The following is a 23,696-nucleotide window of genomic DNA, read 5'->3' as shown; positions in this document are numbered from 1 at the left end:
ATCTTATTATTCATGACAAAAAAAATATAATAGATAAAAAAAAAAGAAAAAAAGAGTTTAAAATATATTTTCTCGAGTCAACCGTCATTTTCTGTCAAAACCGAGTCCACCAGGTCAATACGGGTTAAACGATGTCGACCGGGATGAAAAATAAGTTTCAGGACGTTTCGGGTCAAAACCGTCATTTTCTATCAAAACCGAGTCCATCGGGTCAATACGGGTCCCACCATGTCGACCACAATGAAAAATGAGTTTCGGGCTGTTTCGGGTCAAAACTGTCATTTTCGGTCAAAACCGAGTCCACCGGGTCAATACGGGTCCCACCATGTCGACCGGGGTGAAAAATGAGTTTCGAGCTGTTTCGGGTCAAAACCGTCATTTTCGGTCAAAACCGAGTCCACCGGGTCAATACGGGTCCCACCATGTCGACCGGGGTGAAAAATGAGTTTCGAGCTGTTTCGGGTCAAAACCGTCATTTTCGGTCAAAACCGAGTCCACCGGGTCAATACGGGTCCCACCATGTCGACCGGGGTGAAAAATGAGTTTCGAGCTGTTTCGGGTCAAAACCGTCATTTTCGGTCAAAACCGAGTCCACCGGGTCAATACGGGTCCCACCATGTCGACCGGGGTGAAAAATGAGTTTCGGGCTGTTTTGGGTCAAAACTATCATTTTCGGTCAAAACCGAGTCCACCGGGTCAATACGGGTCCCACCATGTCGACCGGGGTGAAAAATGAGTTTCGGGCTGTTTTGGGTCAAAACTATCATTTTCGGTCAAAACCGAGTCCACCGGGTCAATACGGGTCCCACCATGCCAACCGCGATAAAAAATGAGTTTCGGACTATTTTTGTCAAAATTGGTATTTTTGGGTAAAAAAAACCGGTCCACCGAGTTGATACCCGTATAAAAAAGTTTTTTTTGTAATTTAAAATTAATTTTTAGCGGATGAAAAACTTTTTATAATACTGATTTGAATTTTTAATTTTTACCCCTATAAATAAATATTATTATTATTATTTAGTATTATTATATTATTATTTAATATTATTATATATAATAAGACGGTGGAAGTTTGAAAATTTTAAGAATCCGTGAATTGCTAACAATTCATCCGTGAATTGTTGTCTGAATTCATTGACTATAAATAGCCAATGAATTCAAGACAGCGGAGGAGGAAAGAAAAACAAAGATTAAAAAATTTAATTCTCAATTCTGATTCTCAATTCTCACGTATTACTATTTGGGTCACTATTCATTTTTCTTATATTTTTCTGCACCCTAGTAAGATATTAATTTTTTTTTAATAAATTAAAAAATACCAAAAATATCTCAACCGTTAGATCTAATAGTGTTTAGATCTAAGCCTTTGATTTCTTAGGATACAATAGGCTTTACCACACCAGATTAAAACCCAAATCAATCTCAGCCGTTCAAATAATCTTCCCTTCGATATGGTTGCGCCACGTCAGCAGGTATACCGAGCACTCGGTACACCGCGCCGCACCAGAGCGTAGACCATTCAATCCTGACCGTTTGATCAACTTGGAGATCAAAGGAATCACAGCCGCACGATCTATTCATCCAAGATCCAGCGGTTCACAGCCTTCAGACGCATGAGTGCACCATAACTCGTCCACACCAGATCAAAACTCAGAGCTTCTCTCTCCTCTCGCCGGCGATTCTCTCTCTCCACGGATCTCTCATTTCCGGCCGTCTCAAGCCGTGCAACCACCGCAGAATTGTGCATCGCCTCCCCCTGAGCAAAACCCCGGCCTTTTCACACTTTTTCACCGGCTAATTTGGCCGGAAAAAGGCCGTGACCGACATCGACCAAACGACCTTCAAGTCGTCGATTCTCCCTCCTCAGCCATCAACGGACAACGAGACCACCACCATCAGAATCCTCGTCCTCAGATCTACCAGAATCGACTATCTTTTTCCGGAAACTCGCCGGAAAATTTCGGCGTGAACAGTACCCGCGCGTGAACAGTAACCGCGGGTCCAGTGGCATTTTCGATAAATCCGAGGGTATTTCAGTCTTTTGCCTATACAGGGGTGCTCAGGTAATTTTTTATGATATTTTATTGTATTTTTTGATATTTTTATATATAAATACTTGTAAATTCTTGCTTAAAAAAAAAAACAAAAGAAAACCAAAATAAATAACAACGCGGGTTTAACACCCATTTTATCATATCACTGTTCATAGGTCAAAAACCCAATTTTCAAGAATTGATATATCTATTTGTGAATGATATCAAAATAATTTTTATTTTATAAAATAAATTTTCTCGACACGTCTCTTTTATTTATAGAAAAAGACCGATGTCAAAAAAAATTAAATACCAAATATGGATTATGTCCATTATTATTTATTTGGTAAATTAGACGTAACTCTCCTTTTTAGGGATAAACGTCGATATTTTAGACAAAGTCTCCTAATTTTAGGGACTGATGTCATTTTTAACGCGTCTCCTATTTTTAGGGACCGACGTTAACCATGTTAAAAATTTTACAAATATGCTCAAAAATATAATAGCATTTGAATCAAAAATAAGAAAAACACACAAGTTAAAGGTAACCTTTCTCTGAAAGGATGTTTTAAGGGTGGTGTCTACCTTCCCTTAATCATAACTAACCCAGTACCCGAATCTCTGGGACCAGTGTCTAATTTTGGATTTCTAGTTCCCTCAAATTACTAGATGGCGACTCCAATAAAATCTTTATTTCCCCCAATCAAATAAAAAACTAAATTCCTTTTGTTTAAAAAAAAACAAAAAAAAGAAGTGGAGCCGTCGCCCGACGTCGTGACCGTAAATAAATAAATTGGATGATACGTTGTATGAGATGTGCTATAATAAAAGGATAAGATTACTCTTATATTTTGGTGTGTATCAAGTAACATGGAAATAGGTTTTGGATAAGTGATTAATTAATTTATTCTAATAATTTTATTTATTTTTTCTAGTTGATAGTTTATATTTAATATTTGCTAAATCAATATAGCCTATGATTAATATATATAAAATATCTCATTTTGGAAAGATAAAACTCTTTAACATTTAAATAAGTATTTAAAAAAAAACATAACAATATTCTAGAAAAAGATACTCTAAATATATATATAATAAAAAATAAAGTTTATGAACTTCTATTTTGAATGTTTCATCATGTATTTATAATATATGAGTTTTGTCATTTTGTAAATAAAAAAGGATGGAGTTTAACTTCATCGTGATTTTTGAGTTGTATTGTGAGTTATTTTTCATTTATTTTATTCGGTTAAAAGATAGTGCTATAATTAGTTGTAAAAGGTTTTAACACATATAAAGGTTTTAGTAAAATATAAACTTGTTTAATTAAATCTATTTATTAAAAAATAATTTATTTGTAATTCTATATAAAAATCTATAGAATTAATGGTGTTACATTTAATTATCTCTTGGGTGTTGTTAATAATAGACTTAACATTCCTAAGCCTTGGCACAATGTCAAACTTAATCGCATCTGGGGTTGATGAGCGCTAAACCCAATATCCCTAGATCTTAGTATATTATTAAGCTCAATCATGTCTGAATTTGGCTAACACCGTACCCAATATCTCCAAAGCTTGGTGCATTATCAAACTTAGCACAGTTTCATTGAGACATGTTTATTTTTTAAAAAATTTATAATTGTAAATTTTTTTTAATCCGATATTTTTTAAAAAATTAGTAAAAACTTGTTTCATCAAATTTAATTTTTTCTTTAATCATCTATTTATTTTTCTTTTCAAAATAGACGCATGAACATCCCAAAGTACTAATACAGATGACAGAAGCTAAAATTCATACTGACTCCCTTAAATTCATCCATTGTTAGTCAATTCATGCTTACTCCCTATGCATTTCAACATCCCGACCAGACACGAATCAAGCTAATACCACTACTAGCTAAAATTTATCATGAAAATAATTTATGAATTTCATCTTGGAAATAAAACTCCGCATATGAATAATTATTTCTTGCAGTTAAGTATCTTTCACGTCTTAAGAACATAGCATGTCACATTAACTGTATATATTGGTAACTTCTGAGTAATGATTGTCCGAGGAATCTCAAATCCTTCGTATAAATCCTCGAAAGACAAAACAACAATTACTATCTAATAAAACCCTTTGATAATTTTTGATATGTTAGTGATCAATGAATTTATTGTCCAAAAAAAAAGCGCTAAAAAAATACTTGTTTGATTCTGTTACTATTTCTTTTAAGAAATTTGCTATATAATAGATAAAAATACCACATATAATTACAATATTTTTTTTAATTCTCTGAAATATAATGATAAATTTAATTTGTTAATAATACCATCATTAATTATTTAAAAATATTTTTATATTTAACAAAACTAGAAAAATAACAATACTCAATAATAATAAAAAATAAACAACAACAACATATAAATAAATCAACTACAAAATATTTTCACCTAACCTAGAAAACCTATTCTAGAACCCTTAATCCACCAACAAATAAATTAATTTAATTGAAATTGAACAACAAATTGATCTCCTATAAAAAATAATCTTACAACAACATTCATACAATTTTTAATAATAAAAAAATTTAAAAATAAAAAATAATGAAAAAAAAAACACAAAGAAAGAGAAGAAAAAAGAAAAATCTTACTTTAATTTAATTGCGAAAGAAGCTGATAAAAGAAGGAAAAAAATTCATAAATGTTGTTGTAGGATTTTGGTCTTTTTATTATAGCATTTTACCAATAGTTTTACCAATGAATAATTAAATATTAATATTTTTAATTATTCTATTAGTAATTTTATCGGTATTATTTAATTTATGAAAAAAGTTTGGACACCCCCCAAAAATCACCAACGACTTTTCAGTTCGTTGATGATTTCGTCTGTAAAATTTAATTTAAATTTTGAATTTAATCAAAAAATTTAAAAACTTCTCAAATTTCATTGAAAATTTTCAGTTCATTATTAATTATGTCTATAAAGAATAATAATTAATAGTGCAATTGAGAAGTAAACAATTCTAGAGCTACATGAAAAATACTGATTGAATTAATCCGTCAATAATTCCATATGTAATTAAAAAATGAAAAGTTTCAAAACTCTTTACAATATTCCAACAAAATTAATTTGTTGGTGATACCTTGTATAATTAATATAATGAATAATACCAAGAAAAAAAACAATTTACTAATAGATTTACAAATGAAATTAACCAACAATATTTAATATTGTCTATAATGCTGTGCATATAAATAACTTGTCATTGTATTATTTGTTTTTTATTATAATTTTTTTAATATATACTAAAGGAATAATTTTGTTAGTGTTTACCTATAAATATGGTATTATATTAATAAAATTTGTTATAAAATCAACACAAATATTCCAACATTCACTTGATATTTTTATTTATATTTATCAATTTACTGGTATAAAATCAAAGGGATCGGAGATTTCAGTGCCTGGGTAACATCCTTTTCTGTGTACAGCTTGGGGGTGCATGTAAAGCTCTTGAATTGTTCGTTTAATCAACAGGTCGACCATAAAGGTTTTTTTGGACCGTAAGTACCATATGACAGTGACGAGGCGTATATACGCGTGATGCTGGGGTTGTTTCCTCTCTGGCACTATTTCAGAGGTCAGTTCCGGTCAATGCCGTTTGATCCTATGGTTTTAGCTACGTCCCTTGAACCCGAACCCTTCTTCCCAAGATATGCTTGACATACCGCGCGTGTCACACGTATCATGCGTGCATGTGGCTGACTTCTATTACAGACATGGTGTTCGTTCAAAAGTTTGCGCTGAACAACCACAATTATGCATGGAGATGACTGGATTTATATTCTGTTCTCCACAGTGCCCTGAATATGACTTCAAATAACGACCATAAAGGAACTAGCTTTTTCTATCAAAACGTTTAACACACTTTCTCTCGAGATGATTGCATTGATAATTTTGAAGTAACAAGCAAGCACATGTATGGTCAGTTAAGCATTATTCAACAGTCCTCTCTTTCTTTTCAAAACTGATAATATTTGAAATTTCTCCGCTAATCACAAGGACACCCTAGTGATTACCAATTCCTAGCTAGCTAGGACAGATAATTGCAAGCAAAGTCTCTCTGCATTAATATATATGTGTGTGTGTGTGTGTATATATATTTGTCCGTATGTTCAGAAACACTCCAAAAGAAATACGATTGGGAAATTCAAGGAAATAGCATATGGGAAAATGACAGAAACGTAAATCAATTTGCGTTCAAGCACTGTCAATTTATAAAGGTAAATAGATTATATGTATCACTTAATTAATCACTTTATCCTGGTAAGATTACATCGGTACTTAGATAGCTAGATAGCTAGCTTGCTATCTTTGATGGATTGATTGATGTTAGCTTGCTAGTTTACACGCACCACAACTAATCTCCACGGCTCATTGAACATCTTGCAAGTCCAATAAGCAGGTAGCACCACGAGGTGACAGGCGTTTATGATGAGGTTCGAATCCAGGTGCGGATTAATGATGGCGATGTTGGGTTCATGTTATTCTTTGTGACAGAGCTCTTTGCATATCATCAGCAAATTAGCCAGAAAAAGAAAACAATGCTGATTCTGATATCTTTGTTGCGATGAAAAATTGATCGAGAGAAAAAGATTAAAGAAGAAAAATTAATCGAGAGAAAAAGATTAAAGAAGAAAAACCGAGCGCTGTGCTCTTTTTTTCCCCTTGATTAGACATGCTTGAAAAGCCTGCTGAGGCGTACAAGAAAACGATGTTTAAGATGATCCATGCAAATTACTACTGTTGTCGCTTTAGATAAGAAGTGTTCGACGTCTATCGTTAATTAAATCTGGAAAGAAAGGGGAAAACAGTGTGGGTAAAAGATGCCAGGCTGCATGGCTGGAGAACGACACTGGCTCTTTGCAGAAACCAATAAAAACAAAACGTAAATATGACGTAGTAAAATGAAGAGGAAGATGACAACCAACAGTACTGGATGAATATTGCATATTTCAATTGTGCAAGACAAAGGTGTGGTGTTGCCAATAGACGAGTGTATACCAATTGACTCAGTTTCTTCCTTTTCTGGATCTGGAGAGCAAGGCCATCATAGATTACAAAGAAAGGATCGATCCCAGCTAAGGGTGTGGGTATTCAAGTGGTGAGGGAAAAAAATTTATATATATATATATATATTAATATTAATATTTTTTTTTTCAAATTCTCCTATCCAAATTAATTTTTCACCGCTCCGAATTATTTTTTTTTCAAATTATATTTCATAAAATATATTAAAAAAAAATTGTAAATAATTTGAATCTCTTTTTTACCATATGCATTTTATTTTATTTCCAACCAAACAATAAATTACTTATATATTTATAAATTTTTTAAAAATCATTTCAGTTAATTCAAGCTTTTCAAAACTCTTGAACCCTCATCTCAATTTCTTTAAAATTATCTTGGAGAATCATATGAATTTTTATTATTTTCTAACACAGGACTTAATTTAGTTTGTTTCGGGTTATGAAATTGAAATGAGTCCAAAGAAAGCAAGTAAAAAAAATTATCATGAAACTCAATACTCAATCAAACTAATATTAAAAGATGAATTTTAAAAAAAATCAAATTGCAAAAAGTATCCAAAAAGTAACCCAAACAAATTTGTCAAACTCGCTACCAAGTCTCGCTACCAAGATAGTCTCAATACCAAGATAACCTCGTAGCAAACAAGTAAGAAAAATCATGAAACTTGATTCTCAATAAAATCAATATTAAACGATAAAATTATATAAAAAAAATCAATTAAAAAAACCAAATGAAAAACAATCTAAGGCAACCTCGGGTTAACTTGTTAAATTTGTGTCTCGATTTATGATAATAAAATAATCATATAAAAAGAAAACTGAAAAACCAAATAAAACTAATGTTAAATGATAAAATTACAAAAAATAATCAATTAAAAAAACCAAATAAAAAACAACTTGAAGCAGCCTTATGTTAACCTATCAAACCTGTGACTTGATTCATGATTATGAGATAACTATATAAAAATTAAATAGAAAAAATTACAAAATTTAATTCCTAGACAACTTAATATTAAAGAATAAAATTAAAAAAATAAAACTAAATTAAAAGATGAGGATCAAATTTGATATTTAAAAACAAATCACAAAACCACTCTGTTATTTTGGAGTGTGTAAGGCACAAAAATAGAGAAAAAGAGAGTAGAAAAAAGATTAGGTCATCGTAGCCCAACCAAACTTTTTTTACATACACACATTATCTTGAATAAAAGAGAACATCAATACAAATCAAATGATATTAGAAAAGCTATCAATGGACATATGGGGCGCCACACGGTTAATCCAAGTATAGTAAATCTTCTCACATCCTTGCTCATGTGTTACACATGTCATTCATTTTTTATTATTTCTTTTGATTTAGTCATAGGAAAAAATCATAAATTTCATGAATTTAATCTTATTTTTCTTTACTTGTAAGAGTGATTGATTTGTCAGCATGACATGGCATATGATTTTTCTAATTAAATTGAAAAATATGGTATTCTAGCTTTTAATAAAACTTCTATGTGTTTGAGCATAGAAAATCTGAAAGTCACCATAAGAACATTAATTGAATTTAATTTTACGTTAAATGAATTTAGTTTTTCTATTTAACCTTCTATAGATGAGGTGAATTCAAAATCAATTGTGAGACTTGGAACATAAGTGACCATGCTCTTAAGAAACATGAGTGCGAGGTTACAATGGCAGCTTTGAAAAGGAAGCTTGAATTCAACAATGATATCTTTCTTTTGGGTTTAAACATGACAGTTACTTAATTCAGGCCGCGATGACACGTGGTCAATAGTAGACTCTCTTACAGAAAGGGCATGAAAAAAGGAAAATTGTCACCATCAATGTCTCGAAGACCATATGTTAAAGCGTAGGGATTGTCCACGAAATTGCCTCCAAATGCAACCAAAACGCTACTGAAAAAAACGATGAACGACAAAGCAGCTTGTGGCTCGTGGCTAAGTGGTGTAAGTTGCTACTCGTTTTTTTTTTAATTTTAATTCGAGTTTCAGTGTCAGTGAGGCTGGCAAGTGGTTTCCTTTCTATGTCTGCTGGCTCTTCTCTGTGTGGTACGCCTGTCACCTCTGCGGTGTCTTACCTGTTCGCTGGGCTTGCAGAATGTTCAATGGACCGTGAGATTAGTCGTGATGTGCGCAAGCTGGCCGACCACCCACATTAATAAAAAAAAAAAACATGAACGTTTCTTCCATTGAAAAATTAATCTCAAATAAATGCAAAAAAGGGGGCTTCGGTGCATACTGCAGATAGCTACTGGGTTGAGCAAAGTGTGGAAAGGAACAGCCATGTGCGTTTCCCTAAAAACATACATTGCAAGCTTCAAACTGTTGAATTCAACGGTTCAAATTTTTATATATATATATATATATGAAAAGTCCTGTACATCAAGATTCATGCCTCAACTAATTAAAAAAGTAAAGAATCTCCGTATTTCATAATAAATATATAGAAGTTCAAATTTTGATGGGGATTAAAGTTTAAGCCTCAGTGCAAGAGCAAAATCCAATGCGAATTAAAGGTAAATACCAGGGGAAAAAATAATTTCAAATAGTTATAGGTGGCGGTGGCCCTTTATGGCGGCCTCCCGGTGGAACCGCCCATGCATCTACCCCACTGGCACATGCTTAAGGTTAGGCCTGTTGCAGTCATGCATGCACCCACCTCCCCAAGGCTCAAGGTATACTTCGTGCGCGAAAGCTAAATAATAAATTTTGGAATGGTAACGAAGATCAAAATTCTTCCTTCAGACAAGGTCGGGATGTTCACATAAAATTGGAAAGTTGATCACTTTTTGATGACTCGCAATAGAAGGTCACCTATGGTGGCCACTCCAACAGCTTACATGTCCTTTCTCTTTCTCTGCTCGAACAACTGTTGGTGTTCGAACTCTCCTTTTTCTATTTTTGTCGGTTGAGCCTCGGGACAGTACGTATCCGATCTTGGCTGTTAGGCCTCTGGCCCAATAGCTTAACCAAATACTAGTTGCTAGGTCATTTTTTTCTCAAGGCCTTTGGCCCATCACTTTTCAATGCTCATAATTGGACCTTATCTTCCATGCCTATTCTAAAGCATCATGATCATCCATGGTCTTCTCAGTCTCAAGCCATTGATTACATGGTTTTAATCTAACCTCAAAAGCCTATGGCCCGATCCATCTCAAAACTCTGGCCATTTTACAAATGCCACCTGACATTAGATATTTCATGCACTGGATTTCATTACCGTTCTCTAAAACACTAAAAAAAAACCCACAAGTCCCCATCTTCACTAAGGTTTAAGCACACGCTTCTCTATCTGTCAATCATTCCATGGCAATTTCAAGCTTAAGCTTTGCTTGTAGACCCGGTTTTCCTCTTAGGCCATCTCTTTTTCACCGCATTCAAAGAGTAAGTGAATTTTACGTTTCTATTAATGTTTACAGTAACTAAGTGAATTTGGATATTTTCTTTCTAAATGTTTTTTTTTTCATTATTTTCTTGCAGGTTCGGTTCAGCTCAGTTGCAGAAATTGAAACCCTTGATGTTCAAGAGAATGTTATCAAAGGCAACAGTCGAAACTTGGGTACGCTTTGCTTTATTGGGCTGTTTTAAAGTTCTCTGCTTTTATGGTGAATTTTGGTTTTTTTTTTCAATTTTGGACTCTTTTTTTTTTTTTTTACTTTTTTTAGGGGACTGTAAGGCGCCGGAGTGGAAGAAATTGAGTTCCAAGGAACTTGGACTCAGTAATTCATTGATTTCAATGCCTACAAAGAAGGTCCTCAATGGGCTTAAGAAAAATGGTATTGTTTTGGGTCATAACGAATTCTTTTGTATCTGTGGATTTTCCTTGTTTTGTTGGCGATGAAAGGAAACATAAGTTGTTGGTGATACGTACGTTTATGTTAGGAAAGTTGTTGTTTGTTACTAATGGTCATGATGTTTGTTATAGTCTTTTGTTGTTAAAAGATTGAGTTTTTCTTTTGTTTATTTTAGGATATGAGGTTTATCTCGTGGGAGGTTGTGTCCGGGATCTTATTTTAAAGAGAATACCAAAGGATTTTGATATAATCACATCAGCTGAGCTTAAACAGGTTAATTTATGTTTCGATGCTGTGCTAAGCTTGTATAATTGTTGGTTTCTTTGTCATTTTGTTTAACGTTTGTGATGCCTGAAACAGCTTTAGAATCTGTGTTTAAATGCAATGCCATAATAAAATGTTCTGTTGGAGCTATTTAACAAGCTTGGTGAAATTTAATCATGTGTATAGGTAGTAAGGGCATTTTCACGGTGTGAAATAGTTGGCAAATGGTTTCCCATATGTCATGTGCATGTTGGGGATACTATTGTGGAGGTATGATGCTCTTTTTCTCTCTCACTCTCTGATCATTGCATCTGACAGATCATTGAATTTGGTTATTCTTCAATTTGTTCACTTTGTGCTGCCTGTTGACGACTATTGCATCATGCCACTTCCAATTTTATTCCTCTTTGCACATAATTGCTATAGCATTTGTTTCATGGATTTAGGACTAAATCGTCTACCTTTTTTGTTTTCATTTTTGTGTTTCTAACTCTCTTTAATAACAGGTTTCAAGTTTTAGCACCACAGGACGGAAGTTCAAGGTGGATTTGAGAAATGACATCATTTGTCCCCTTGATTGTGATGAGAAGGATTATGTTCGTTGGAAGAATTGTTTGCAGAGGGACTTCACAATAAATGGGTTAGTAGTTGAAGATTCAAATTAACATTTTCTAGTTAGTGAATATTGGATCTCTATCTTGCAACTCTCCTCATTCTTCAAATGTTTTGACGTGTATGTTTTCCTTCTTTTCTATATATTTTGTTCTGGGACAGTTGTTTTAACATTCATTTGTCTTTGCATGCAGGTTGATGTTTGATCCATTTAAAAGAATAGTGTACGATTATATGGGAGGTCTGGAAGATATTAAAAAGGCTAAAGTGTGAATGTATTTCTTAACTTCGTTTGTTTTTTCCTTATCATTTTTCAATAAGTCACATTGTATATTGTCCTTACATCAGCTTCTGTGGGCATAGGTGCGAACTGTGATCCCAGCTGGTATTTCTTTTCAAGAGGACTGTGGTGAGCCTTTGTCTTCAATTCAACTTCACCATCTATTAACAGTAAAGCATGTGCATTTCTAGTTCATTAACAAGTACCATATGCATAGTCAACACTTTTCTTCTCATGTTCATGATCAGGTTGTATGTGACTCTCTATTTGCAGCTCGCATTCTGCGTGCAGTAAGAATTGCTGCTCGTTTAGGATTCCGTTTTACAAGGGAAACAGCTCACTTTGTCAAAAATCTTTCTCACTCATTATTAAGACTTGACAAGGTGATCAGCTCTTCCTTGCTTCTTTATAGTTTCCGATACATTTAATTTTATACATGAATGTTTAAACTGACCTAACTCTAGTATCAAAATGTTCTAGCCAAGAATCATGATGGAGATGAACTACATGTTAGCATATGGTTCTGCTGAAGCTTCTTTGAGGATATTATGGAAATTTGGACTTCTCGAACTACTTCTTCCCATCCAGGTTTGTATTTGATGCTTCATTTCTGTGTGACACTTATGTTGCTGGGCTTATATAGATTTGTCTTGCAGGCAGCATATTTTGTTCGTGATGGTTTTAAGAGACGGGATAGGAGATCTAACATGCTTCTGGTAATCTTATTATTTTGGTTGCTCATTTTGTGACTTTCATCTTCTGGTTTGACTATAATTGAGGTTCAATTATAGATCAGGTTATAAGTTCCGGCAAAGCTCGACTACCATGTAGTCTTGATTTTGGTTGGGTGTCTAAAAACAGTGTTTCTTAGAAATTGGGTTTTGTTTCCTGCCTTTCATAGTTACTGATTTTCTAAACTAATAATCCAACAAGGGTATAACCCCGCCCATCGCCAGTTTTGTCAAGAAGACTCTTCCAAGTACACTAATGGTTTAGGGGCTTTAGGTACAGTGTTATTGGATTTCTGAAGTTGCTTGCTTCTTTATACAGTTATACTTGCTACCAATAATAGCTATGTTGTCTGGAATATGAATGTGCGGTTCTCATTAGATGTTGATCTTTAAGATGATTATTTTCAAGCATAATGAGGGTATATGAGGCCCAAAAAGTTTAATCACTCTTGAATTATGTCAGTATTCTGGTATTTGTTTCCTAGTGTATTTTAACTGATTTGGAACTAAGCTTATTTGAGTTTTTATATATTGCAAAAGCACGGGTGGTTGACTTCTTAAATGATTGAAGTGTTTGTTATTTCGTCTGCAGTGTCTGTTTTCTAACTTGGATAAACTCCTTGCACCTGATAGGCCATGCCACAGCAGCCTATGGTAATATTTTTCTTGATCTAAAATTTTGCTTTTCCCTTTTCAGATGCTATAATAAACCAGCACATCATGATCAAAACTTTTCAAGTTTGTTTGTCAACTATGCAATTTATCACCCCTCACTACATGGTGCATTGCTCGTGAATATATATGAAGCTGTTTATTTGATTGAATTAAAATTTGTAAAAACATTATCCATCAATGAAGGTAATTCAAAGTTACATCCTCTGCAGTCACATGCTTTTGAAAATATATTTAATGCATGCTAGGGGTTTTCTTTTTTGATATTTTGTTTCATTTTAACTCTGGTATTTCTAATGTCCTGATTGATTGAAGATCATATTGAAGCAAGCGCTATCTCAAGTAAATCAACATTTAGTACTGGCTGCACATAAGTTACCAAGAAGTCAAGACTCATCACATCATTTATTTTTTCTAGGGTTGGAATCTTAGCATTCCATAAAGCATTAGCTGACCAACCAAGGGATCCTATTGTAGTGGCAGCATTTTGTCTAGCTGTTCACAATGGTGGGGATATTTTAGGAGGAGTAAACATGGCAAGGAAGATCACCAAGCCACATGACATCAGTTTTCATGAGTTAACTGAACCTCGGGATCTGGACTCTGATATGCTGATTGATGAGGTTGTGGATTTCGCTGCATCTGTTAAACAAGTTTTAAATTGGATGACCGATGAGTATTATGTTTCACTGGCAATGGCAGAGTACCCTCAAGCACCATATTCAGATTTGGTGAGCACTTCCTTTTCCTTTTCCCTTTTCCTAGCGAGGCTATGTTTGACTTTGTCATAGTCATCCTATTACGAAAAACAGTAAGGATCCTGATAATGCATAAGAAATAGCATTATGAGGGATATGCTTTTGGAGGGGCCATTGCTTTTTTGCAATGGTAAAAATTGCACGGGCTTGCAACCAGAAAAATGGAGGTTCAAGTCTAGAGAACAGCCACTTATCCCAAAATTCTAATAAATAGAACTGTCTTGAAATCATCTCTGAGATTTAGTTCCATTCTTTGGCTCCATGACTAGATAAAGCTTCATATTTGAATTCTAGATATAACAATTTCCTCAACTTATGACATATTTCATTTTTATTGATATAGTTTCATTTTAAGTGGTTCAAATAATACCGGTAGTGGGAAATATCTCTGGTATCAGCTATTTTCACCAGAAGTAAAACTGCTGATGATAAAAACAGGACCTCTCCACTATTCATAAAAGGTAGGATCAGTGCCAACGATTTATGCAATCTATTCGCAGATTAGGGTGGATATTATTTCCACATGTAGGCTTAAGAATGGAGCTAGCTATTGTGCGGAGAGTATCTTGCTTTCTCAATGTTTTTTCTTCAATACTTTCGGTGTATATATATATATATATCATTGGGAATATGCCTCACATGATCTACAATATGCAGGTGTTCTTTCCGTTGGCAGTGTATTTAAGAGTGTGCCGGATTTTTGAGTGCTCAAGAGATGGCCCGGAAAAAGGTTTTACGCCAAAGCGAGGTAGAAAGATCGATTACGAGATGCTGGGTTTGGGAAGCCTGCAGGAAGTTCGGCATGCTTTTGCGAGGGTTGTTTTTGATACTGTGTACCCGCTTAATTAAAACACTATAAATTGAACACTGTAATTATCATTTTTTGCCTTTCTCATGAAAAATCATTGAACTAGCTATTGATTTTAATTGTTTTTTCATAAGTTTTATTGGTCATTATTAGATTGATTAGTGATTAGAGATACTAATAAAAAACCAATAATTAAAATGAGAAAATCTTCAAAAACTTATTTGAAAAAACTGAATCAAGAAAAAAATAGTGAATGAACCAATAAGAAAAATCCAGAAAAAAAAATTCACTTTGATTGGTTTTGATTTTAGGAGTGTAGAACCTGATTCAGCTATAATTAAATCTTGCTATAAAAAGAACACAGGAATGAAAGGTTCTCTCATGCGACATATGCTCAGTCAGGAGAAAGAAATCTCTCATGCAAAAACTACCCGAGATGTAGTAGGTTGTCTCTCTTATTTTAACTGTGTTTTTGTCTAATGTCTCCATTAGAAAGAAGTTTCACCCTTTAGGTTATATGCAACCACTTTTACTATCTTCTCTTATGAGAAACCTAAGTACTTGTTAATCTTATCATATTTAGTGATCCAATCAGGGAATTATTCTATATTCAAATCCCCGTTGAATGCAGGGATTTCTATCTTAATGCAAAAATCATGTATTTATTGCAGTGGTCTGTCTTGAAATGCTAAGATCCTATATCCTCCATCAAACTCATCTCCACCAGCAACCTTCATATAGACAAATAATAGCCTAGATGGATCTCTAAGAATAGGTATACGTTAAGCCTGCCACGAGGTAAGTCCCTTCTTACGTTTTTTATTAGCCAAACTAGATCTGTTTTAGCTTGCTTCGAATAACTAATTCTTTATTCCTAAGCTTACTCTTAAAGGATCCATTCTTTGTTCTGAACTAGCATAAAATAATATATTTTCTACTCTTAAGCTCACACAACGCCCTGGAGTACCTCCAATTTTGCATCATGGATTTAGGTTATTGCTGTCTTAGTTTATCAAAGAGGTCAGCTAACTTTGATACCGATTGATGTGGTATATAGCATTGCCAAAACTCTCTATTATTTTATAAAATATGAATAATCAACTATTCATAAAATAAACTAAACATCCTTATTTATATTAGTTCTAGACTTATAATCATTTAGAAGAAATGATTTTTAGTTAAAACTTGTCTAACTAAGAAAATCCATCTTATATTAGGATTCCTAATTAACTAGTAAAATACTAATTAAATTGAAAGTTCTAAGCTAAAGAGAAAATAAATAATTAAAATATAAAATTAACAAAAAAAAAATAACAATTTCAGAATTCTTGTGAAATGCTTCCAGGTTTCTTCGTGAACTTGCTTTCAAACTTAACTTTATCTATCTAGTCCATAAATATAATTGCAATACCTTCGACGCAAACCTTTTTTAATGTTATTATGCAGTTCTTTGTGTTGATGTTAGAACCTTTCTGGTTAGCTATTCAATCCAGTTAAGTTATTGACTTAAATTTTTTTAACTGCTTTAAAAATAATGGTATTATCCTAACATTTATTTTTTTGTATTAGAAACAATTCAACCCGACCCGGAATATAGATACGCCACCCATCTAGTTCAACCCTAACCTGGACCGTGCAATCCTAAACCAAGAGACGCAAGTTCAAGAATTGTAAAGGTTACTGGAGGATTTGGAATCAAGGGGTTTGCTCCCTCTGTGGTCTCAGGTTCGAGTTCTTGGTTGCTCATATGATGGCCACTGGAGGCTTACATGGTCGTTAACTTCAGGGCCCGTGGGATTAGTCGTGGTACGCGCAAGCTGGCCCGGACACCCACGTTAATCTAAAAAAAAAGAATTGTAAAGGTCACGACTAGACATGAAGATATATTGGAAAACGTCTCAATTACTCGACCTGCTTCCTACTTTGTACGAGTCTTATTCCACATTCAAGTATTTTCCTTGATTTATTTTATAGGTCGTGTATATACACACTGAATTACAGATTTTTATTATTATTATTTTCATATTCTTTGTATCTTAGCTCTCACTAGCTCCCATTAAGTTGGGAAAATTGAAGATTTTTTGATAATAACGAAATTGAAATACATCACATCTTACAGATTGGCTTAACTTTGTTATCAAAAGCCAAGGCTTCTTTCTAACCGGTTTGCTATAGTGCTTCTTCGTAGAATTTACTACTAACTGGTAATATATCTTGTTATAAACTTGATTAGCTTGAGACAAGACTGCTTTCAAGCAACCAACTTACATGCTGTTAGGCTGCCAACAAGGCAGGATTCAACGAAGTTGCTGAACCTCAAATAACTTAACAAGAATGCTATGGTTCCAATCAGGTAGTATGACCTGATGATGTTGTTTTAAAGCGAAGTTACATATTAATTAGTGAATCCAGAAATTAGTATCGCATACTCAAGCAGACAAGATTGCTTTGATCATTTTGTCATCACACAGAATCCAGGTTCTGCAGATGATGTAAAAGCTTTGTGAATCATGGTTGTCTGGACATATATGGACAGAAGTATGAACTCGGTAATCAAACCATGGAAGCTGGTATGTTACTTTCACAGCATTATACTCTCCTCTTTGTGGGAACTGAGATCCAACATTGCTTGTTAGATTGTACTAACATGAACATATCAGAATAGATGATGAAATGAAAATCATCCTCTTAAGAATCAAGCAACGATGATAGAACGAAAAATAAATCATGTTTTAAAAGAATACTGCCAATGGGCATGGAATCAGCTGACCAACTATTATTTGTCCATCAAAAAGAAACCCTTAGGAGGGTGATACTTGTTCACCGGTAAGCTCGAAATTTAAGGCTTTGCAACAGCTGGAGCAGGAGCAGCACCACCAGTAGTTGGTCTATGAAAAGAATAAGAAAGTTTTTGGAAAGCAATCTTCAAGGACTCAGGAAGGAAGATAACAAAGCATAAGACGATACAAAGCTAAAGGAAAAGAAACTTACAGGCCAACAAACACTTTAAATGCATCATAGATACCCCATTGTGCTCCTGTAAGTGTTCCTATCATGACAATTCGGAGAGGAAGGCCGCGGGTAAAGAGACCCCATAAACCTAGCTGCTTGACAGCCTGCGATAGAAGAAACCATGACAAAACACTGCAGGTGAACAAATGCTGACAAAATGTGGGAACAAAAACACTTGTGCATTAATTAAAAACAAATAGGGGACACTAAAATTCACTTACATCACCAGCAGTCGCCCCCCTAGCACTGTTGAGGAAAGACACCAGGTTGTCAGCAGGGTGTGAGACAATAGCACAGAGTATACCAGCAAGGTATCCACCAGCAAAGCTGACTCCAAGCTGCAAATTTTTGCTGCACTGGTCTTTTGGGGTTGGGATGACATTCTTGTATAGTTGCTCCACAATAGTCTCAAAGGACGCAAATTTCATCATTGTATCTGCAAGAAATATACCAATTCTGATCATCATCTACATTCTTAACTTTAAACAAACAGATCCTTTTACTGAACATGTTTCGGCTTACATGGAATCTGACGTCCCCAAAGAGGAACAAGCCCTTTGTATAACCTGAGAGCATTGAACATTCATTCATCAAATAGACATTCGGTAATTTATATCGTGCCCTAAAAATTACCAAATAATCACAAAACGAAAGAATTTTTGTGCCAGTGTCATACCCAGAATAACCTTCAGATCTGAGAAACTTTGGCATGCCATCTGCCAAGCCCCTAGCAAAACCAGGCTGAGTTTGGACACGAACTTTCACTGCCTCCATAGGGCAGAGAGCAACATCAGCAATTAATTCAGCAGATGCTGAACCAGCAAGATAAATCAAGGTCTTGTACTTGGCTGCATATTCAGGGCCAGCCATATCTGAGTAATACTTCTTAAAGAACTCATAGAATCCAAATTTGCAAGCACCCTGCGCACTATAACCAAGCAAGGTAGGAACCCATCCTCTAAAGAAACCTCTAACTCCCTGCTCCTTGAGCAATACTCCAAATCCTGAAGTAATGCTCTTGTACTTTGATGGGTCGATCTGAAATATCAATTACAGTAAAAGTTCTGCAGCTGACCTATAAAATTGTGGCTAGTGGGGTATTCATTTTCAAGTCCACATCTAAAAGTAATTTTGCTCCAAAGATTGAGATCAAACTTGTCAAACAAAAATTATAAAAATCTCAAATTAACAACCAACCATAAGAAAAGCAAGAAATTACTTCTCTTTAGAGAGAGAAAGAGAGAGACGTTGAGATCAAACTTATCAAAAAAAAATTCTAAAACTCTCAAATTAACAACCAACCATAAGAAACGCAAGAAATTACTTCTCTTTAGAGAGAGAGAGAGAGAGAGAGAAACAGGAAAAAACCCTTAAAAATCACAAATTAATCAAAAGCTTTTACATCCTAGAAACAAAGATTAAAAAAAAGCCAAGAATTGTTTTGCTTCACAAATGAAAATCAGTTAAAAGGCAATTTGCCAAAGTTTAGGTAGTACTTTCAATTCATTATATTTTTACAACATCCTAGTTAATAGGATCATAAAAAGTGTAAGATCATAGACAAAGAAGTTAAAAAATCTTAATGTTATACCTGCATATTGCACTTGACAAGATCAAGAGGAGTGACAGTCATGTGAGTGAGTCCACAGCTAAAAATCCCACCAGCAGTACAAGCCAAATAATAAGCTGGTGAGAACATCTCTATCTTCTCCGAAGGTGCTGGTATGACAAAGTTCTTTGACAGCACTCCATGATCACCACTGTTGGATGATGGTGAAAGCTTAGACTGTTGCAGGAGGTGCGGCACTCCTCCATTATAACTGGAGCCAGCGGAAGAAGAGTAAAGAAAACTTGGGATCAAAGATTGACAAGAATTGTTGTTCTTGGCCATTTGAAACAATTCTTTTCGTTGGATTGTTGTATTTTTCTCGTTGTTGGTTTTGTATCTCTGTCTCTCTATGGCTTTGAGGAGAAAATGGAGCTAGTGTTGCTCCTGTTTAAAGGCGGGAAGTAAGGAGAAAATGTGGCTGGAGAGAAACGAAGTGTTTGGAGCGCCAGAAAGTTTTTCAAAGGGCTGCCCTTCCTTTGCGCGGTAATTTAATTATAGGCTGTCTGGCTCTGTTTATTCTAGTTAAGCTACGCCGCGGGCTGTCACAATTTTTTCCCAACATTAATTAAAAATAAAAAAAAACACCCACAATATTGAGATGATCCAGGTATTTCTAAAAAAAAAACATATATATATATATATATATATTCAAGACTTGGGTTAAAAGGCAACGATAATAAATAAAATGATAAAAATTAACAATATAAAACAAAATGAGTTGATCTCATCAAGTTAATATATCAAATCTATAAATAAAAATATGATAACACCATTAAAAATATTTTAAAAAAATTAGAGGTAAATTTCCAATAAATTAAATTGTTAAAATTTATAGAAAAAAAATTGATATAACTCATCCCAAACAAAATTTGTAACTTGGTAATCCTACAAGGATAATCATTTTGAAAGGAAATTAAAAATGAATAAAATTACAAAACATTAATTATTAAACAATCCAATTTAAAACTGGAAAACAAATTAAAACTACATAATTTGAGTAAACTCAAGTTAATTTGCTAACACTGTAATCATAAGTATTAAAATTAAAATAACCTTAAAAAAAACATAAAGATTATTTTCAATAAATTAAATTTGATATAAAAATTAAAATAAATATGAAGGATACAATTGAAGAAAAAAAACTAATTTAAAAGATAAAATAAATAGAAATTAAAAAAATAAAAATTAAATTAAATATAAAAATAAAAATAAATATCAGGATACCTTTATATTTTGATAAGAAAAAAAAATAATAAAAAATATATATCTATCTAAGCCTAAACGCTACTCTATCATGCACATACACCTAATAACTAGAAAGATTACAGTGATACACCTCTAGCACGCCCATGAAAGGAGGTTTCTAGCTATGAATCGATACCTCATGGGTTGCCAAAAGGGTGTGAGAGTTAAACGCATGGGCCAATTATTTTTGTTTTAAAAAAATCTTTATAAATTAAAAATATTATAACTTGATAATAACTAAAACTATATGTTGAAAATACCAAAAAACAAATCCTTAGAACACCAGTTGAAAAGTTTTACTTTTAAGAACAAATTAATCATTTCAATATATCTACAAAATAAAAAAAATCAAATTATTCATGATCAATTTGAAAATAATTATATTAGCCTAACAGCTACCTTAATAGCTAGCTCATTGGGTTTTTTCCAAAGGGCAAACCAATAATTGTATTATTATGGTGTGTAATGATTTGTGTCTAGGGAATTCACCTTGCCTTTCAATTTTATTTTTTTAATTGAATAATATGGTCAAATTTTAATGGCATCTATATTTCACGATATTTATATGGTGAAACAAGGAGGAAAAATGTGCAATATTTGTTTTTTTTTTTTAAGGAAGAAGTTCATTTCCACTCAAATTAAAAAAAAAGTATTATATTTTTCACTTCTATGTATATTGAAAATAAACTTATATCCTAAATATAGATATCATATCATCTCTTCAAAAAATCAATAAATAAACTTATATCTTAATAATATTTATCTGTCAGCAATTGTCTTTAATAGTAATATAAATTTACCTTCAAATTAAGTTAATTTTATTTTTACCATCTTAGCTGAGATTTTAAAGTCAAAAGGTGTATTTGATAACTTGAATTGTGATTAAATCAATAATATTATTAACATTGGAAATCCAAATAATAATGCATTAAACACCATCTATCTTTACTAAACCCTCACCTCCTAATAATAATTTGCAAGCTATAGCTTACCAGTAATTGCCAATTTGACATTTTCTATTGGCAATTACAGGTAAGCTAGCAGAGACGTGATAGCGCCATACTGCCATGGATTCAAGCTCAGTGAAGACGTAAAGTTTGGTACATTCCATGCGAGAAGACTTGTCAGGGAAACCCCAAGCTTCCATCTCTTCCGGCAAGCAAATTAAGAGCCAGAGGCTGGCCCTTTCCTCTTTGTTTTTGGTTTTTTCTTTTCTTCTTGCTCGGTGTCTTCGATTTTGGCTCAGTTCATCGCGCACCCTTTTAAGAAAGAAAAATATCTTCATCAATGGTAAATCATCTCTATAAAGGCTAAAAATCATTTTACAATTGCCTAAAACTAACAAATATATTATTGATACAATTAAAAACATTTATTAATTTAACATAAATGAATAAAATGTGATGGCGGCATAAATGGGAATATTACCATTAATTTGTTTTATAGAAGTTCTTGAATTGCACGATAAAAACAAATTATTTTCATGCATGGTTCAAGGTTCAAACTACTTGATTGAATCTGCTCATGAAAGAAAAAGGAGAAAATAGCGACATTAAAATCAATGTTTTTATTTTTTTTTTAATGATCGGCCAAGTTTGCTCTCTCCCCTCTCTTGGTGGCGCCATTTTCTCGTCCGTTAAGGACTAAAGTATAAAATTAATAAATTTGTATGATTGAAAGATAAAATCTTAAAAAATTATAGGAATCAAAGTGCAAAAAAAATTCACTACGAATAATGTAATTAACGGTGGCTTGTGAATGCATACACGATGTAGTAAGAATTTTTTAAGATTGTTATCAAACTTAATCTAGAAGGTCAAACTTGAAAATTCCTAACTTAATTTTATATTTTTTTAAAAATTATTTTTTATTTAAAAATATAATAAGAAAATTCTTGCAAAGCCAATGGTCAACCCAATATCAAATTGTTTTGTAAATTGCAATTATTTTCTCTAAAATAATCCATTATAGTCTTGGTAGCAAATTTGAAATGAAACATTCAAACAAAGTCTCAGTGTTTTGTATATGGTTGAAGAAACAATATTGATAAATATATTAAAATTATATAAAAAATATATTAAAATTTACAAAAAAAAATATAGAAATTTTATGTTAATTAAATATTCATAGTTTTTTTATTTCATATTAGGCACAGAATAATTGGAAAAGATTTTAAACTTCATATAAAAACCTATAATATTATTTGAGAAAAGTGAAGAAAAATTGAATAATATTTTTTAAAGTGCATCTAAATCCAAATTCAAAAAAAAAAACTTAATATCAATTAAATATTAGGATGTTTGTTTAAAATCATAATAATCCCATAAAAAGTAAAATAAAATAAAATATGAAGAGTAATTAAATATTAAAGAAAAAAATTATGAAAAAATAAAAAAAAACTTTGTTTTAAAGGATAAAATTAAAAAAACCTAACAAATAAAAAAAAATCAAAGGATAAAAAACATTCATGCTCATGAGCCTTTTTCAATATATATATTTTTTTTGAGTAATTATAAACTCTCTTTTATTAGATAATTTTATGATAACATAACACTTTCAACACTCTTAAAAACTAGAAAAATAAATTAAAAAGTATCATTTAATAAATTTAAAATTATATAGAGACTTTTTACGCTCTTGAGTCTTGACTTAATATTAAAAAGGTAAAAACAGATAGAATTCCACGTAAAGTTTACCACAAGGACGAAGAACCCTAAAAAAAAATCCCGAAGCCCAAGAACAATCGTTTGTGTCCTTAACCACTCAGCCACGTGAACTTATTTCTCACT

The 23,696-nt window shown here is 32.9% G+C and overlaps 2 protein-coding genes across 2 annotated transcripts; one reads left to right on the top strand and one right to left on the bottom strand.

Annotated features, from left to right (window-relative positions):
* Window positions 1-10,337: 10,337 nt before the first annotated feature.
* On the top strand, window positions 10,338-15,146 carry LOC105117373 (uncharacterized). Its single transcript, XM_011015021.1, has 14 exons — window positions 10,338-10,506; window positions 10,603-10,681; window positions 10,788-10,898; window positions 11,092-11,189; window positions 11,367-11,450; window positions 11,687-11,820; window positions 11,987-12,059; window positions 12,156-12,201; window positions 12,346-12,455; window positions 12,553-12,660; window positions 12,729-12,788; window positions 13,396-13,457; window positions 13,894-14,206; window positions 14,891-15,146. The coding sequence occupies exons 1-14, from the start codon at window positions 10,429-10,431 to the stop codon at window positions 15,080-15,082; spliced, it is 1,548 nt and encodes a 515-aa protein (XP_011013323.1). The 5' UTR covers window positions 10,338-10,428; the 3' UTR covers window positions 15,083-15,146.
* Window positions 15,147-17,643: 2,497 nt separating this feature from the next.
* Window positions 17,644-20,217, bottom strand: LOC105117372 (mitochondrial phosphate carrier protein 3, mitochondrial-like). Its single transcript, XM_011015020.1, has 6 exons — window positions 19,645-20,217; window positions 18,730-19,091; window positions 18,576-18,619; window positions 18,275-18,489; window positions 18,033-18,157; window positions 17,644-17,929 (listed from the first exon to the last, which is right to left on the bottom strand). Exons 1-6 carry the CDS (start codon window positions 19,942-19,944, stop codon window positions 17,881-17,883), a joined length of 1,095 nt encoding a protein of 364 aa, XP_011013322.1. The 5' UTR covers window positions 19,945-20,217; the 3' UTR covers window positions 17,644-17,880.
* Between the last annotated feature and the right edge of the window lie 3,479 nt (window positions 20,218-23,696).

The sequence above is a fragment of the Populus euphratica genome, unplaced genomic scaffold, assembly GCF_000495115.2.
Source record: "Populus euphratica unplaced genomic scaffold, PopEup_1.0 scaffold1307.1, whole genome shotgun sequence".
NCBI classification, from domain to species: Eukaryota; Viridiplantae; Streptophyta; class Magnoliopsida; order Malpighiales; family Salicaceae; genus Populus; species Populus euphratica.
Note: the sequence above shows the minus strand (reverse complement) of the source record. Positions and strands in the feature narration are given on the sequence as shown.

Bases quoted from the DNA above. Each gene is read 5' to 3' on its own strand.
- LOC105117372 (XM_011015020.1), bottom strand. From the start codon at position 19,944: ATGGCCAAGAACAACAATTCTTGTCAATCTTTGATCCCAAGTTTTCTT. The intron at 19,092-19,644 runs GTATAACATTAA...TTGATATTTCAG, and splicing joins TTGTCAAGTGCAATATGCAG to ATCGACCCATCAAAGTACAA. The intron at 17,930-18,032 runs GTAAGTTTCTTT...TTCTTTTCATAG, and splicing joins TTTAAAGTGTTTGTTGGCCT to ACCAACTACTGGTGGTGCTG.
- LOC105117373 (XM_011015021.1), top strand. From the start codon at position 10,429: ATGGCAATTTCAAGCTTAAGCTTTGCTTGTAGACCCGGTTTTCCTCTT. The intron at 12,060-12,155 runs GTGTGAATGTAT...CTGTGGGCATAG, and splicing joins AAGATATTAAAAAGGCTAAA to GTGCGAACTGTGATCCCAGC. The intron at 12,202-12,345 runs GTGAGCCTTTGT...CTCTATTTGCAG, and splicing joins TTCTTTTCAAGAGGACTGTG to CTCGCATTCTGCGTGCAGTA.